This window comes from Drosophila ficusphila, unplaced genomic scaffold (assembly GCF_018152265.1).
Source record: "Drosophila ficusphila isolate 14025-0441.05 unplaced genomic scaffold, ASM1815226v1 contig_791, whole genome shotgun sequence".
Classification (NCBI taxonomy): Eukaryota; Metazoa; Arthropoda; class Insecta; order Diptera; family Drosophilidae; genus Drosophila; species Drosophila ficusphila.
The window spans coordinates 10,233,799-10,251,745 of record NW_025064737.1 but is presented as its reverse complement, the minus strand read 5'-3'; the positions used below and the strand labels follow the sequence as shown (position 1 = coordinate 10,251,745).

Genomic DNA, 17,947 nt, shown 5'->3' with positions numbered 1-17,947 from the left:
CGGCTTCGGCAGTAGAATCCATCCCGGTTTGACTTTGAAAGTTGCTGCAATCGGAATTTGAATCCCACGCCCACGCCTCAAATCCTGGATCGGTCACGAATGAAAGCCAGGCACGCAAGTTCACCGCTTTTTTGGGGGAAGGCCCCGAGCACTTGAAAACACTTGTTGTATGTCAAAGCCGGAGGCCCAGACATCAATCAGCCGTCTGACATCCATAAGGCCCGGCGGCAACGATGGCTTTCCAATCTGGGCGAAAGCAACAAGTGTTGCCCGGGGAAACTCCTTCCTCTATTTTAGTTCGAGGAAGGAAGGGTAGAACTTGCCGCGTGTCCGTCAGTCGAGCTGAACTCAAAACAACCGTCAACTAGGCGACTGTCAAATGCGCCACGTATCCGGATTATCGATCAAACAGCAGCGACTTTACGCCGATTTCTGGGTCTCCGTTTTGGCGCAGACACATATTGGATTTCAAAGGCTGCGGAACGTAATCGCAGAGCTGCACTTGCGGCACTTGGAGTAGCTAAAGATAATACCAATATGGATGACCGCACCATAGACTCGATATTCCTGGGCTCCCTGGAGTCCCTGCCGCCGGTTAGTTCGAAAATCGTGCGAATCTTCACCAGCTCCACGTTCACGGGTGGGTCAAATAACAAAGCCAGCCGCCTTTTGGCCATGTGTGGCTGCGGGCCAAGGGAAGTGTGAACTTGTTATGTAATGCACGGATTTTCGCAGACACCACCATGGAGCGAAACACCCTGATGGCCAAGTGCTATCCGCGGATCAAGGACTACTGTCGCGAGAAGCACGGCCTGGAGTTCCAGGTGGTCGACATGCGTTGGGGCGTTCGAGACGAGGCCACCGACGATCACATGACCACCGAGCTCTGCATGCGCGAGATCAAGAACTGTCAGCGACTCTCGATGGGACCGAACTTCATCGTATTTCTGGGCCAGAAGTACGGCTACCGGCCCATTCCCACGTACATCGTCTCCTCCGAGTTGGCCCTAATTTGCGAGGAGCTGACCTCGATGGGCGTCGACCGCGCCATCCTCGACTTGTGGTACAAGAAGGACAGCAATGCGGTGCCACCCATCTCGGTGCTGCAGCCAATCTCCTCCATTTTAATTAATTTCAACAACAAGGTAAGTTATCAGGTCTGAAGAGTGTCTTTGTGTAAAATCAATTAAATAAAGTGCTGTGATTTGTTTTCCTTAAATATTGATTTTGAATATTTCCTTCAAAAATAATCGACAATCATACTCTTTTTTTATCTATCAACACCTTAATAAAATGTAATAAATTACAAATGAGATACTTACAAATTTTATTGAACAAATAGTTGTGTCTAGAACAAAGAAACAAATTTAAAAAAAAGGCATAACAAATGACTTAGTGTCTGTGTAAAAAGAAATACATAGGTATGTTTAAAATAGTTCATAATAAAATATGTATGAAAAAATTCTTTAAAATTTGTCATGTTAATCAAAGACGTACACCTCTTATAACAGAGCTTTGTGTAATATTAATTGTAATTAAAAGTTCGAAACAGATAATCTTTTATTGAATTAAATTTATTTTTATTGTTGAACTAATTGTTTAAGATCCCAATTCACAGCGCGTGCCCAAGCTGCAGGCGGAGGACCAGGCGGTCTGGTGGGACACCCTGAACAAGATGCAGAAGCTGCTGCGCAAGGCGGCCGCCTCCCTGGGGGCCAGCAACAAGATGTCCAAGGAGGACGTGCACAACTACTTCATGTCCGGTGAGTGCGTAGCATTTAGCGAGTAGCGATCGTAGTGGTAGCTGAACAACCATTGGTCCGCGTTTAGTGACGGAGCGGGAGGTGATCAACGGAATACTGAACGTTAAGAACACGAAGAACCATTGCCTGTCCTATGTGAGGTACATCAACAACATCAATCTGCAGAACCTGAAGAAGGCCTCGCTCTTCGTGGACATCATCAATCGCAGCCTGGACACGGAGTCGGCCAAGCTGTTGAGCGATCTGAGGGACACCCGGCTGCCGGCCAAGATCGAGGCCTGCAATGCCCAGAAGTAAGGGAGAAAAGGAGCACCAGGCTCGGCGGAAGGAAACCGAAACGGATGCTAATCAAATTTGATGGGTGGGGTGAACAAATTTACAGATACACGGTCGAGTGGATCGGACGGGAGGGACTGGACATTGAGACGCACGAGGAGTACCTGAATCATTTCATCTCTCACTTCTATAAGAACGTGGTGAAGCTGGTGGATAGGGCGATGCGCAAAGAAGACTCCAGTGCACAGGGGCAGATAGTAACTGAGATCCTTCAGCATTTGCACGCTTGCAACAATTCGGTGAAGATATTCTACGGGCGCGAGGAAAGTTGCGAACGTATCAAGCGCTATATGCTGGGGGATTCAGATAAGCCACTTGTCCTTTTCGGCGACGGAGGCTGCGGCAAGACCTCGCTGCTCTCGAAGAGCGTTTCCCTGGTGGCCACCGAATGGTTTGCCCACGCGCGGCCAATAAACATCATCCGATTCCTGGGCACCACGCCGGACTCCAGTGCCTTGACGGCCACCCTGATTTCCATCTGCCAGCAGGTGATGTTCCCCCCTCAGAACAACCAGCCACCATTTAGCTCCCCGAAACTAACGCTTCTTACCTCTTATCCCTGCCCCACACACACAAACAAACAAACGAACACACGACCCCAATAATCAGATCTCCTACAACTACATGCTTCCCTTCGAGAACATACCCGATGATCTTGTCCCCTTAACAGCACACTTTAAGCAATTACTAACTTACGCCAGCCCCGCCCAGCCGCTGACCATCTACCTCGACTCGGTCGACCAGCTAACGGGCACCCAAGACTCGAACAAGGTATCCTGGATACCCACGCGTCTTCCTCCGCACTGTAAGGTGAGCCCTCCAATCCGATGAGGCTGTGGACCCCACTCCAAGGCCACTTCTTTTACCTACTTTTCTCCTTTTGCATGATCCTATGAATATTCCTCTGAATATAACACTCTTTTCCAAGTCCTTACTGCATGATTATTTTACCTTTCTAATGTAAATAACTCAATTGGCGATAAAATCTTTTTCTCCCCTCTTACACTGTATAAAATTCTGCATGCTATCTTATCTTACTTTTAAATACATAATACCCAAGCACTATAATCTAATCCATGGATTATGGATTACTTATGGATTATCCAGTTATTTACACTTACTTTGTACTTCTCTGCCTTAAAGCATAACTTAACTTGTGGAAGGAACAACATTTTTTTAAACATTAATTAGGCTTTAAAAGAGTTTGATTTTCTTTTAACTTCCGAAAAAGTAAGTTACAGGTTTCACAGTTTGTTAAGGAAATATAAGATGTCTTAGGTCTAAATTGTATTTATAGGATTTAAGGACATAAAGTGTTTCTTTTACCATAGCTTCTTAAAACACGATTCATTGAATTCGAAATAGAAATAAGCATTGAAGAAATGCTCTTTTTTTCCTAAAATCGCGTTTTACGATCTTATCTGTCTTGAGAAAACGTAGAGTTCAATCCCCTGCTTCAATTCGATATCATCCTCATTACTCATACGCCCTGTATATACTCGTACACTGCATGATTCCGCATGTCCGAACTCAGGGGAGAACTGAGTAAGTTTTTCCAATTGCTTGACCTGTGCGTGCTAAGCAAAATCACTCGACACCGCCACCGAAGCAATCGCAGGCACCTCTCCCAAAACGACACCGCAAGGAAGCCGTTCTGCATGAGGCGACCCTCGCTTGGTATCCACACCCTATATACCCTAATGTCCTTGTGTACAGATCCCATTCCGACTGCTTCCAGATCATCATCTCGTGCGCCAACGAGCCGGCGAATCCGACGGTTTCGCACGAGTACCATGTCCTCTGCAAGATGATCGACGTGGAGGAGAACTTCATCGAGGTGACCGCCCTGGGCGAGGATCTGGCCATGAACGTGATCAAGATGTGGATGAAGACGGCATGCCGGGACCTCAACAATTACCAGTGGCGTCTGGTGGCCAATGCCATTAGCAAGTGCTCGCTGCCGATTTTCGTGAAGCTCGTCTTTGCGGAGATTTGCCGCTGGCGGAGTTACACTCGTCCCCAGGAGACACATCTGGCCAACACGGTGATGGACTCCATTATGCTGCTCTTCGAGCGCGTGGAGAAACAACACGGTCGCATCTTGGTCTTCCATGCGTTGGCCTACATAACAGCCTCCAAGTCGGGTTTATCCGAAAGCGAACTGGAGGATCTGATCTCGCTGGACGACAAGGTGCTGGATGATGTCTACCAATACCATTTGCCGCCGACGCGGCGTATTCCTCCGCTTCTCTGGACCCGTATCCGAAACGATCTGCCCAATTACCTGAGCGAACGGGAGGCGGACGGGGTCAACGTGATGAACTGGTATCACCGGCAGTTCCGGGATACCGCCAAGGAGCGCTACTTCAAGAACATGAACATGGCCATTTATTTTCACTCCATGATTGCAGATTATTACCTCGGTATTTGGGGAGGCGGTGTGCCCAAGCCGTTCAAGTTCACCGAGATTCAGCGGCACAGGTTCGGATTGGCAGACAAGGAGGGCTCCGCGGATCGTAAAGTTCCCATTCAGCCATTGGTTTTCAGCAGCAAGGACGGACTCTCCAAGCGCTACAATCTGCGCAAGGTTAGCTTTGAATTTTTAATTCAATTATGTAATGATAATTCCTAATCCTTTGCAGTTTGGTGAGCTGCCCTTTCACTTTGTGCGCTCTCGCCGTTTCAAGGATCTCTTCGAGCATGTCCTTTTCAACTACGACTGGCTGCACGCCAAGCTCTCCAGCTGTCCGTTGCAGGCGGTTCTAGCGGATTTCGAGGATGCCTCCAGCAACACCGACGACAAGGAGGCCAAGCGAGAACTGATGCTGGTGTCGGATGCCCTGCGTCTGGGCGGTGCCATCCTGGCCATCTACCCCAATATGCTGGCACCCCAGCTTGTAGGGCGACTTCTGCCCGAGATTGGAGGAAATCCCAACATCAAAATGCTGTTGAGGGCCTGCGATCGCAGTGGACCCAAGGATTGCGCCCTCATTCCGGTTAATCATTGCCTGCACACGCCAGGAGGTCCTTTGAAGGTAAATTGTCTACTTAAATGTTGAATTACAAACCTAACCAATAATCTATTAATCTGTAGTATTCCCTGGAGGGCCACCAATTCGCGGTGTTTGCCTTTTGCTTGACTAGCGATATGCGTTACATGGTCTCCATATCCACGCACTTTATCACCTTTGACCTCTCCACTTCTGATCTGACTCGGGATGTTAATCCCGGCATTGAGGGCATTATGCAACAATTGGTATTAAGTCCGGACAACAAGTGGGCCGCAGCCTACTCCAACAACAACCAGACGGTGCTGCTCAACATGCTCTCCAGCGAGTTTGTGGTGATCAACAGCCCCTTCGAGGAGTCCCACGGGCCAGTCAGCGGTCTCTATCTGCTCAATCAAAAGTAAGTATTTCATTCGATACAAATATTTGCTCACAGGATTCGCTTTTAGTTTGTTCATCACCTGTAAGCTTCGTTGGGCTCAGTTCGACATGCGCGGCAATCTGGTGGATACCTTTGAAGTACCTGGCGAAAATACCGATTGGGAAATCTTGAGTAAGTACATAAAAATCGAGAAGTCATTAATAAAATATAATATAAAAACTTATGGGGAAATATAAAATGCTTTTCTCCAATGCTTAAAAAAATATAAACATATAAATAAATAAGTTTTTAAGAGATCATATCTGAAATACATAACATTATATGGTAATTTTCCGCATATATTTTTAGCCATGGAGTTCTTTAACCCTGCGGATTACAACGTGGTCTTCTGGTCGGGCTCCATAAACGACATGCGCCTGCGGCTCGACTCATGTCGCGGTGGCAACTACTCCAACTCCCAGCGGCTCTATAGTGCCATGGTGATGAACAAGGAAAGGACCAGGGCTTATGGCTGTGCAAACGAGGAAAACTTCCAGGTCTCGGTGTTCGACTTTATCGAGGATGAGGCTACCGGAGAGATCTGCTGGACATTGGTGGAGAGTCTGCCGCGCTATGAGAACGACGACAAGGAGATGCTGCTGCAATTGCGAATCGATCAGCATGATCGCATGCTTTTGGGTACTGCGGGCAAGGGATTTGTGATCTGGGACTTCGGCGGCAAGGAGTTGGATTCAGCGGAGGAGTCCCGCTTAAGGGAGGGTGCACTGTACCTGCCTCTGCCTCACGGAGTGCGCAATATCACCACCCGAATCATGCAGTCAAACTCGATCATGGTTAGCTCCAAATTGGATTATGCCGTTGCCGGAGTTCGTAAAAATCTCTACGTTTGGTGTCTGAATACCGGACAACTGGCCAAGGTGCTGGATGCCCACTTTGGACGCATCATCCAGCTGGAGCCGCTGACCATCGGCAACTGGAACAACCTGGTCACCTCGTCCATCGATCGATCCGTCAAGGTGTGGAACATCAACAACATCTTTGAGAAGGTTCACGTGATCGATCGCCACGAGTTGCAAATCGACGACATCAGTCTGTCCGAAGTGGATATGGCGGTTACTGTCACCCGGAGTTGTGTGGGTGTTTGGGAAACAAGATCCGGTCGCCTGCTGGCCAAACTGGCCGACAGCCCCTTGGGTGCCATTGTCACCCATGCCGAGATCACGCCGGATGGCCGCTACATAATTTCCTCGGAAACTGGAAAATTTCTGGTCTGGAATCGAGTCTCCGAGCAGGTTGTTTTCCGGGATGATCAGCCCGGAATCCAGCAGATCACCCTCATGGACTACGGCTACAAGGTGCTGACCGTCTCCGTGCCGAACATTAATCAGCGGGACATCCTAGCAGCTGCTGGCGGATCAGATGAAGCCAATCGGTTAACGGCTATAACAACAATGCGATCAGTTCCAGGTTAGTAACTTCAAGTAACATAAAACATACCTCCTTAAATACTCCATTGCAGAGGGAGCCATCCTGTTCCGATTTGACTTTCCCATACGGATGATAACTGGCATGCCCTTCCGGCAATCGGTTATCACGGCGGACAATGCTTACATCGTGGTGGTTACTGTGGATAAGTCCAACAAGGATTGCCTTGGAGTCTATAGCGCTACAAATGGAGCTTTTGTCTCGAAAATATTACTCAAGGGTTGCTCCATTAAAGAGGTCATCTCCCTGGTCCCGATGCCGCACAAGGCCAACCAGGTGGCGGTGATCAGCAGCGAGAAGGGCAGCGTGATGGACATTAAGACAAAGAAGCACGTCCGTTCGATTGCCAAGTGGGGTGGCAGCATCACGCGGGATGGCAAGTGTGGGTTGTATGCTCCCACCCGCGGAGGACTGGAGATGTTGGAACTACGCAAGGGCACCACGGTCAAGACCTTCATACCCAAGGTGGCCGAGGGTGTCTTCTCAGTCATATGCATATTCACGGAGAACGACGAGTACGTGGCCTACTACCACAGCGGCCGGAAAACCATCCGCGTGTTCCGCACCGTGGACACCGAGATGATTGCCAACTACCGTCTGCAGGCGGAGCTCACGGCGATCAAGAGCAGCAAGGATGGGCGTGCCATCGTTTTGGGCACCGTCGACGGGTGCATGTCGGTGCTGGCCATTGTGGATCCGAAGAAGGAGGAAATGAACGAGTACCTCAACGATCTGCCCTCCCGCGATGAGAATTGGAAGGCCAAGCTGGCCAAGATGAAGGCTCGCGTTGGATTCAAGGCTGCCATTCGCGTGGCTACCATATCGTCGCGCTACGCCAAAACGAGCAAAGGCGGAGAGGACGGCGAGGAGGAGCTGCTCACTGAGATCACCGAGGACGTTGTGGTGCCAGTGGCGGACTAGGTCGGTTAGTTGATTTATAAATATAACATTTATTTTCGCATATAGTTCATGAGGATGTTACAAAAATACGCTGCGTGTCTACCGTGTGTTATCCTGCGTGTAATGCGTGCTTTCGGCATCGAAATCAGTGTGTGTATGTGTGTGGTTGTTTGTGTGCGGGTAAAACTGAATGGGTCTTAAACTAAACAATGGTTAAGGGGTAACTGCTAATTGGTAAAAACTATGGTTAGCTAATACGAGTATAAATTAGAGTTTTAGCGCGCACCGCGTGAGCCCAACGCTTGGCTTGAAACAATTTGAGGCGTGTTGAGAGTGTAGAAAACATAACCAGACGTAATAACAAGAATCGATCCTAGTGGGCGCGCAATGCAAAACAATGACCTTTTAAGTGTACTCAAACCTTTAACATGCTACTGCTTTTACTGATAATTTAAACAAAATAGCGTAGGCGAAAACTAACAAGCTGTCTAATGGAACCCGGTCTCAGTCACAGTCGCCACTTTTATCTCAACTTAGCCAATCGAATCTTATTGAATCGCATACGGAACACAACTCAGTGCTAATACATAGACCGATCAATTGTTATTAGTACAAGTACAATACATAGTTGGAGGAGACGTAGTTATAGTGTAATCTGTTAATTATTGTTACTGTTGTTAACCTGCTTTCGACACTCGCTGCTGCTCCTGTTGCTACACATTATTACCGTGAATATATATATGTGCCGATTTGTAAGCATACAACTATGTTAAATAATAAATGATTCATGTAGTTTACGAGGACTGGCTCGTTCAGTGTTTGTTTCAGTGTCTTTGTTTTATATAATTTCTAGCTGCCGCTGTTTATAGCTTAAGATTGTCAGCTACAGGAAGCGCACAGCTTATTGGGCATGATTCTCCTTCTTAATCTGGGCCAGCTTTGCCTGGAGATGCTGCAAGCGATTAGGTGACATGTCTCGCTTCTGAAATAAGAACACTATTTAATTTCTATTAACAGGCATTACTTTGTTACATCTTACATCTCGCTTTATGATCGAGGCCTTCTGTGAGTTCATCCCGTTCAGGCAGAGATTCTCGTCAACAACCTTGTTGTCCAGCATGTGGGAACCATCATCTGCTGATCGGGCGGAGGCCAGTTTACCGGCCACGCCTCCGCCAGACAGGTGATACTGCAGTCGGTCCATCCAGAAGTCAGCGTCGTGCCCGGTGTTCTGGTAGTTGACATCTGTGAGATAAGAACGAGTAGCAGCTGCAGTTCAAACACGAATATAAATGCATGTCCGCGTGGTTAGTAGATGAAATCGAGTGTTAAACTTTTTGTGCTCTGTCCTTACCCGTGCGATTATCCGGCGCCTGTGTAGAGCCGGCATTCTGGTTGCGTTCAATCTCGGCCAGACCCTCCTCAATGTACTTGTGGAACGTGGCACTGGAGCCTTGAAGGAAGGTACTCAGGTCGATATCAGGATTTTGTTGCTGCAATACAATGAATGAATATAATTGAGGTTAAACAGTTGCTTCACAAAACACAAACCTTGAAATCGTAAAGCTTCTGCAGACCTTGCTGCTTGGTATCTCTATCCGAGATCAGCTTAAAGATTTGCGATACTGTGTCATGTGTTTGATGGGAAATACGCTTTGAGGCGATTTCCTTGGCTCTCTGCGGCGATGCTCCAACGCCTGTAGCAGTGCCCTCCTTTTGGAAATTCTGCAAAAGATTATCGCTTGTCATTAATCTGTTACTACATGGTTTATAACAACTAACCTTGAGGATGCGTATCAAATACGTGTGAAGTTCTGAGTGTGTTGGAATCTGGTTGAGATGCTGCAGAATGGCATTGCCTTTATGCTTGGCCATGTTATGCAGAATTGTCTTGACCGTGCGCATTGGAGTGTCCGATGGTCGGTTTTGCCACCAAGTGCTTGGCAAGGCCAGCATAAACTCATGCACCTCAAGAATAACCGCATCGTAGTTCAGCTCGTTGCTACGCTCTGCCATCATCTTTACGTTGCGCCAGATGCACTTCATCAGCAGATCTGTAAACTTGGGCAGCTTGGCCTCCGGACAAGTCTCGCGCAGCAGACGTATCAAAGCACTAAGAAGGATTTGTGGCAATTAGGAGGTGTGATTGTGTAGTTTACATTAATTAACATACCAATTTAAATTCGTAAAATCGACCTTATCCAACACCTTGAGACATATGCCATTTATAACCTTGTTATACTGACTATCATCACCCACGGCCAATTTCGGATCGGCCATTAAGTTCAGCAGAGACGACATGAGATTTTTGATGCAGGCCACGCTCAGCGTTTTGCCCAGAATGTTGGCATGGAAAAATGTATAAAGAATAGATAATAACGGCTGGTAAACAACCACGGACTGAGCCGATGGCATCTGTGAGAGATTCTGGAATACAAAACAGATTATATGTAAACCTTGCAAAGAAAATCAGTCCAGGAAATTACCTTAAATTGTGCCAGCACATTTTGGATAAAGATTTCCTCGTAGTCACGCAGCACAGCCTGCTTCTCAGGAGAATCGATAATGGCGGCCAGCTCGTTGATGGAGGCACGAGCCTTAAGCGTGTCCGTGCTGCTCACACCCTTAATCACCTTGACCAGCTGCGGGTCGTGCTTGGGAAGAACATCCGCCAAACTAAATTTAATCAAGTGAAAGTTAATAATCGTTCAGATGGAGCTAGATGCAATACCCACTTTGGTATATTGTTCTCCAGTTGCTGCGGTGGCAGCTGGTGCTGCATACGCAGGGGGCTACGATAGGGCGAGATGCCGCTGGTCATGCCACCGGTGGACGACGGTGATGTGGTCAGATTCTGCTGCATATAGTGCTGGCGCGAAATCAGGCGATCGAACTTTTCCTGCGGATAGTGAACGCCCGCACGCGTGGGCCTCACCTTAATGGGTTCGTCCAACGAAGAGATGTCCACATTCAGGAGCGGCTTCTGTTCCATTTGGTCCACCCGGACCCAGTCTTTTTCGATCTCGCTTATTACCTGCAAGTCCAGACCAAATGGACCACTGGGCTTCTGTTGCTGGGCCTGCTGCTGCAGCTGAGCCAATTGCTGCTGGAGAAGGAGCAGCTGCGACGAAGGCGCCTGATCGAAGGTTCTACAGTGTCGAAAAATAAACAAAGTATTAGCGGAACTCGGAAAACGGAATCTGGCTTGGTACACAAAAAGCAAAGACAAAACGAGAAAAAAACAAAGGCAAAGCCAACTTTTCAACAAACACACGTCAGCAAGCAATAGCAAAACAATTGAACAAAAACAACACAAAGTATAAAGAAAGCCACTTTACGCCTGTCGAGTCAGGGAGTTCAAGTAGGCAACCACATTCGTGGCACTCCGCTCCGTCAGGTTGCTCTGCCCACGCGCATTTAACTCCCGCTGCAAACTAAGTCAATAAAATAAAAATATAAACGAAAATCAACAGAAACCAACCGAAATCAACAAAAATAATAAGGTTTAGCTACAGGAATAACCGAGGGAGGAAACCACTATAGCCACCTCTGTAATGATCCTAAGAAACATCCATCTGGATGGATCCATTTTTTCAATTTTATTAATTTTGTACAAATTATTTTGTGATAACTTTCCAGACGACAATCATATAATTGATGTATTCAAAAATACAAAAAATATAATCCTTCCCTTTCCTAGGGAGCCAAAATCAAAAAATTCTGATGCTTCTGGATATCTTCTATTACACACGTCTCCAAAATATAAGTCAAAATACACACTCGTATAATAAATGCTTCTCGTTTACAATCGGAATTTTGGAATATTCGAAGGTTTTGCTGGGGATGAGAGAATGGTTCGTGCCTTGTTCACAACGTTTGCAGCAGTTTCCAACCCTCGGTATATTGTACTCAGCAAACTGAGTAGATAAATCGGCTGTATCTAGGGTCTAGGGATATTGGTTTTAAAGTAAACCCCCGCCTCGCCCCCACACACTTACCCTTCCTCATCCGGTGGCGGTAGTTCGTCGCAGCCGTTGCCCACCTCTGCGTCTTCGATCTCGATGCTGTCATGTCGCTGAGTTGGTGGCCTGCCACTGGCGGGCATGTCGACAGAGGCCGGAGGAGTCGGCTTCTTAGTCTTCTTGGCCCGCTTGATGCGCTCGTCCAGCATGGACAAGTCCTTCTCATTGAGATTACCAATCATCTTATATGTCTTCTCGCCGGACAAGAAGAAGACCTGGACGATGCAGTTGAGGGCTGCGTTACGCACGGAATTATCTCGGTCGGAAATCTGGCGAGCAATTTCGCGGATCGACGCCTGAGGGCAGATATTCATGCCGTAGGTTTCAATTAGGAAGGAAAGCTCATCCAGGCACTCGGTACGCTGGCGGGCATTCTTTGATTTGAGACCTTCCATTACGTAGGCAAAGACCTTGACGAAGGGGAAAACCAGGATAACTTGCCGCAGCACACGACGAACGCCATTGCGAACGGCATCCTTGGGGTCTCCGATCTGCAAATAAAAAAAAAACCGCTTAGTAACACTTAAAATCCTAATGGACCAAGACTTGCCTTCAAAAGCAGATGGGGCACAAAGCAGCTGCCCTCGTTCTCGGCCAGAATGTATTCCTGATCAATAAGCATCTGGAAGACCTGCACTAGATATTCAAGACCCTTAATCAAGACAGAAGGGTTCGTATCATAGAAACGCAGAGTCAGCCACTTGAGTATTAGGTCCAGATTGCACACTAGCGCCTTACTGTTTCCAGAAAGATCTTCGCTCAGTTGCTCGATTACTTTCAAGTGATAGCTGGAGGAAAATTTGAGGATGTTATTTCTGGAATGCAACAGAAATGCAAATATTACTCACCGAAAATCGTCGTGAAACATGTTGGCTATTAGCGCCTTGTTTACATTGGCCGTCATCATCTGGTCACGAAGAAGCTCGGTAAACTCCTCTCGCGGCGTTACGAAGGTCCACTTGAGTACCTTCATTTTCTGTTCGTCCAGCAGTCGCTGGTTCTTGGAGTTGTTAACGGTCAGCAGCGGCGAAGTGTCGACATCCTCGTCCTTCTTGCGCGTCGGTGCCGGCAACTTGTCCTGACCACCGGCTGCCCGGGCAGAGGCAGTTTTCTGGACGCCAGCTGCTCCGCCGGCACCACCGCCTCGTACTGTCTTTGCCTTAGGCTCCTCTGGTATTGGAGCCTGCTGTTTGCCCTTGGGAAGCGGTTTTACCGGGAGATTGGGGCGTGCCTTCTCCAAAGCTGCAAATATGTCCTTCTTGGAAGCAGGTTTTTGCTTGTCCAGGGCACGGTTCATGGCTTCAAATCCAAGATGGATCATTATGCCAAGCACGGCCTCGTTGGCGTTCTTCCGCACATCCGCATTACGATCACAGATGTGAGCGTACAGGTGCGGCACCATTGAATGGAGATCCTCCTTGGAAATCGACTTAGGGGGAAGACCTGGCAGCTTATCCGCCAGCCAGGCCCAAAGCTCGGTCTTTAGGGCCGGAGATCCGCCCTTGAGGGCATCGGCTATCATTTCGCTTTCGAAAAACTCCTTGTAGCCGCCCTTCTCACCGAAACTGTTGATGCAGTTAAGTGCGGCGGCCCGCACGAAACTCTTGTTATCCCCCAAAGCGTGTAGGAATCCAGGGAACAGGGTGCGCACATGATTTCGACAACCAGCGCCCATTGCTGTGGCGAGCTGTTCGCAGATGGCCAAGGTCGTCTGGGCAATCTTTGCATTGGAATCGACCAGGCGGTGCGCCAGAGCTGGAGCCAAATCGCCAATGCTAGGTTTGATGAGCCGGGCCTCCGATATGATAACCTGCAGCTTAGTCAATCCCTCGTTGCGAGTCTTCCAGTCCTTGTCCGACATCTCCTTCAACAGGGCCTCCGTAATCTGTGACGAAATGTCGACGCGTGGCAAGAGATCAGCCATGTTAATGGGCTCCTCTTCTGCAGCAGCTCCATCGTCGTCCTCATTGTCCGCGGAACTGCTGGCTGCTCCGCCCGAGTTTCGCAGGACTCCCCTTACAGGCTTTGGCGGTTTCTCGCCGACGTTCTTGTCAAACTCCACCTGGATCTGCGATTTCAGAGCGGGCTTCTCACTGTCGAAGAACATCATGAGCGCATTGCCCATGTACATGGACATGGTACCCACAAGCTGAATGGCAGCGGCACGAACCGTTGGATTTGTGCTCTGCACGCCTTTGCGCACGTCTTCGATTAAAGTCTTCGGCTGCAGTTGGAAACCGAACTCTGTGATGGATTTGCCCACCCAATTGAAGGACTCTGACTGAACTTTGGGCGACTTTTGCTCGAAGGCAAAGTTGAGCACTTTGCCCACGACATACTCTAGTTTCGTGGCTTCAGCAAATGCGGAAAGAACATCCGCAGCTGCGGATCCATTCTTGGCATCAGCCAGCTTCTCAGTAATCTCATTGATCACTAAGTCTACGGTTGTCGTGGTCAGCGGATAATTTTCGGCCACACTGCGGATAATGTCCAGTTTGAACTTGAGTACTTGGAAGTTCATTTCCTTGAGGCCGGGCTTGCGCCCGCTGATTGTGCGGATCAGGATTTGTGAAATGCCCGCCTGTTTTGCATCGAAGCCGGTAATTTCGCCCAGGAGCTGCTCCACAGCGGCAAGACGATTTTTCCAGTTGGAGTCTACTAATCCGTTAAGTATTTCGGCTGGCAATATCTCCTCAGCCTTCTCCTGCAAGTCCTCGGGTGTTAATTCGCGTTCCGTGGCAAGAGCTTTGCCACTCGCTTTGGAGGCTGCAGCTGGGGCAGTTGCAGCTCCTCCCGCAGCACCAGCAGTGGGTTTTTTGAGGACCTTGCGTGCTCCTGTGGTCGCAGGTCGGGTCACAGGCTTAGGCTCCACACTGCCAGCCGTTTTAGCAGGAGCAGCGGCTTTTGCAGCCGGAGCTGATGCTGGTCGCGCCTCCTTCTTTGGACCAGCCACCTTTATTTTGATCTCCGCCTTGTCGTGACACTCTTTGATCTTGGCCATCTTGAGTGGATCAACGTCGGCAAGCAGCGGAGACACCGCCTTTTCTCCCATCAGCTTCATTAGGGTGCCCAAAGCTTCGGCGCTGCTGTCACGAACTGTGGGATCTGGTTCATTGAGCGTCTTCACCAGGCTGGTGGTCAAAAGCTTAAGCAACTTCTTGTTAATCGCAGTCGGTTGTGTTCGGGTCAGGGCACGGGCCAAAAACAGTGCCGTTTCGGATTTAACACTAGGATTTTTGTTGGCTAGTGACTCCACGACGGATTCTTGCTGGGACTCCAGTGAGGTGGAGGAGTAAACGGCATCGATGGCCTCGCGTAGAGCTGTCACAACATTGGGTTTCTTCTCCTTGAATTTCTCCAACAAGGACGGGACACAAGCCTGGTTTAGAAGAAGTTAAATAAAGTTTTGCTTGTACAAAATTAATAAATATTTACCGATGCGTAGTTGGAGAACCGCTTTGCTAGTCCTTTGGCCAACATGGCTAGGCATTTGCCGGCCATGGCCACAAGTACTACGTTGGAGTCCTTGGTTATAACCTTCTTCAGGGCGCTGACCAGTGTTCCATATTCGCCGTTCTCCAGCTTCGGATGGTCGGTTAGAAGCTTTTCCAGAGCCTCTAGAGATTCCTTTCGGAGTGTCCACTTTTTCTCCTCCAGCTTGTCGTAAAAGTCCTTGGGCATCTTTGAAAGTATGTCTACGGGATCAATGAGATCCATTGGGTCGATCTCCTCTACTCCAGCCTCGCCATCCTCTTCTGTGTAGTAATAAATTTAAAATGTTATTAAAATATTGAGTACGGAAGATTTTGGATCACTTACCATTATAGGCATCTTCGATAGCTGCTGCATCCGCAATCTTAGCCTGCTTCTCTTGCTGAGATTTGAGATATCTAGACAATAACGTGGTTTAGTGAGGAAATCACTTCGGGAAAAATGCTTAAACCCACCTGGAGGGCTCCACACGTTCGCCCTTGAGCTTGTCGAACTCATCCTCCAGCTCCTTAAGTGTCACCTGTGGTAATGTTGAGATCTGTGCCTTCATGGCAGCTCCGATCCAGCGGTAGATCTCCACGGCCAACTGCTTGCCCTCATCTCGAACTGCTTTATCTCGGTCTGACATTAGAGGGGCGAGCTTCTTAATCAGTGGCTTGACGCCAATCACCTTGTGTCCGAATTCGCGGAGGGCCAAAGTGGTGGCTGCCACACAGGCGGACACAATCTTGGGGTTCTTGGCCTCCATGCCCTTGACCAGCTCCTCGACGACGGCATCCTGCTTCTCGATCTCGACGTACATAAGTGCCACCTGTACGGAGAGCTCCTTGGTCTTTGTTTTGGGCGCGGCAATGCACTTCTGAACGATGCCGGTCATCACATCGCCAACGGTTCGTCCAGCGAGGCCGCTGTTCTCCACAAAGATGAGAGCAGCTTCCAGACCCTTTTCCTGCGCTAAAGCATTTGAGTCCACAACCATCTTTTTGATGAGACCAGCGAACTTGGACCACTCCGGCGACTTCTCGTCGTCTAGTTCGCGGAAGATCTTGGCTGCCTCCTCGTAGCCATCGACACGGGCCTTCCATAGCTTGTGGACACACCGTTCCTCCACCGGCAGCTTCTTGTACTCGGTATCTTCGGCCATGCTGGTGTGGTGCTCCAAACGCTACTCGATTCGATCTGAGTAGCGGATTGCTCTTAGTGTCGTTTTGTGGCGCAATCAGTGGTCTCAACCAACATTCTAAGAAATAAACAGATTTTATTGAATACTGGAATTTTTTTTCTAAAAGTCAACCAAATCCCAGTGAAGCAGAACTATTTTGGCTGTCAGGAGCCATCAAGCTAATGTTTCAAAATTGAGCTTAATCGTCAATGAAATGTCGGAGGCCAAGGAATCATCCATCCGTTTCGCTTGAGAGGCGACAAAAAGTAAATGGGTCGGCCATATTTAGATTGCCGACGTCTAAGTGCAGTTATTTGGCAAATAGAAATAGAATTAGGAGCGTGCAAATTTTGTTTTTTTTTTTTTTTTGAGCGAAAAAGGTTGGTGGGCTTGTCCCCAGGATGGGTGATATCATATCGCAGAATAGCGCGCTTTATTCATACAAGAAATCAGGGGCAAAGCAGCCCCCTCCCCAAACAACAAAGGGTGACACACACGCACACGCAAGTTTGTTTCTGATTCAGCCGCAGATACCCGACGTAACATCCAACAAAAAATCATTAAATGAATTTAATTATTCAAACCCCTTAAACATTTCTTCTTCAAATACGCCTCTTAAATCAATATAACTGTGTTTCAGTTCCAGTAGTGAATGCCATTAGTCGGATATGCCCGCGCTTTGTTTCGCTCTCAATCACGCTTTCTTAAGCGCTCTTCCAAGCTCTCACGCACACCGACGCTCTCTAGTTCGAATTAACGGATCGCGAGCAACAACAAATGTTTCTCCTGCGGGTCTATGCGTCTGGAAAATGCCGTCGTTTACCGTTCCACCCTGCCGCTAATTGTTGCTATGTCTGTTAATTTCCAGTGGCTGCAACTTGAGAGCTGCAGATGCACCAGATTTCGTCCATTTTAGCGACAAACAAAAAGCGACGCCCTGGAACGAAATCGCGATGCACTCAAGTGCATTCCGGCACACACAAACACACACGCTCACCATCCGAATGAGGATCCAAGTGCCGATGTACAGCGGGTGGGAGTGGCGGGGCTGTGGGGCGGACAGCTGGCCAGTTTCAGTGGTTCTAAAGGGCTGCGTAATGCAATAACTTCGATTTTTCTCAGGCGTCACACCAACAAGCACACACGGCACAACACTGAGGCACGCACACTTATTCGTCTTGACACAGCGACGAGCTTTTTCTTTGGGCCTCCAATCTGTGCAATAACATTAAACAACAATTTAACTACGTTCTAAGCACTTCGACGCACTTTTATGCAGCGGAATTTACTTCAGTCTCGCGCAAGGTAAATAAATAATAATTTTGCAGTTCTTCAGCGTCGTCAGTGTGACCGCCAGATAAAATACTATAATGCTATAAAAATATCGGGCTGACAAA

The 17,947-nt window shown here is 48.3% G+C and overlaps 2 protein-coding genes across 7 annotated transcripts; one reads left to right on the top strand and one right to left on the bottom strand.

Annotated features, from left to right (window-relative positions):
* Positions 1 to 479: 479 nt before the first annotated feature.
* Positions 480 to 8,672, top strand: LOC108097061 (NACHT and WD repeat domain-containing protein 2). Its single transcript, XM_017199099.1, has 12 exons — positions 480 to 640; positions 736 to 1,145; positions 1,619 to 1,763; positions 1,831 to 2,056; positions 2,146 to 2,587; positions 2,709 to 2,909; positions 3,838 to 4,686; positions 4,742 to 5,134; positions 5,194 to 5,507; positions 5,557 to 5,660; positions 5,838 to 6,956; positions 7,009 to 8,672. The coding sequence occupies exons 1-12, from the start codon at positions 538 to 540 to the stop codon at positions 7,893 to 7,895; spliced, it is 5,193 nt and encodes a 1,730-aa protein (XP_017054588.1). The 5' UTR covers positions 480 to 537; the 3' UTR covers positions 7,896 to 8,672.
* Positions 7,901 to 17,922, bottom strand: LOC108097027 (protein mini spindles). 6 transcript variants are annotated; one of them, XM_017199048.2, is made up of 16 exons: positions 17,548 to 17,920; positions 15,844 to 16,628; positions 15,716 to 15,786; positions 15,332 to 15,651; positions 12,745 to 15,275; positions 12,447 to 12,684; positions 11,873 to 12,387; positions 11,213 to 11,308; positions 10,610 to 11,023; positions 10,361 to 10,550; positions 10,048 to 10,301; positions 9,657 to 9,987; positions 9,426 to 9,599; positions 9,229 to 9,367; positions 8,914 to 9,143; positions 7,901 to 8,856 (listed from the first exon to the last, which is right to left on the bottom strand). In XM_017199048.2, exons 2-16 carry the CDS (start codon positions 16,530 to 16,532, stop codon positions 8,776 to 8,778), a joined length of 6,273 nt encoding a protein of 2,090 aa, XP_017054537.1. In that variant the 5' UTR covers positions 16,533 to 16,628; positions 17,548 to 17,920; the 3' UTR covers positions 7,901 to 8,775. The 6 variants fall into 6 exon arrangements, with proteins under 6 accessions (XP_017054537.1, XP_017054553.1, XP_017054545.1 ...); XM_017199064.2 differs by having other exon boundaries at positions 8,914 to 9,119; XM_017199056.1 differs by having other exon boundaries at positions 17,820 to 17,896.
* Positions 17,923 to 17,947: the final 25 nt, after the last annotated feature.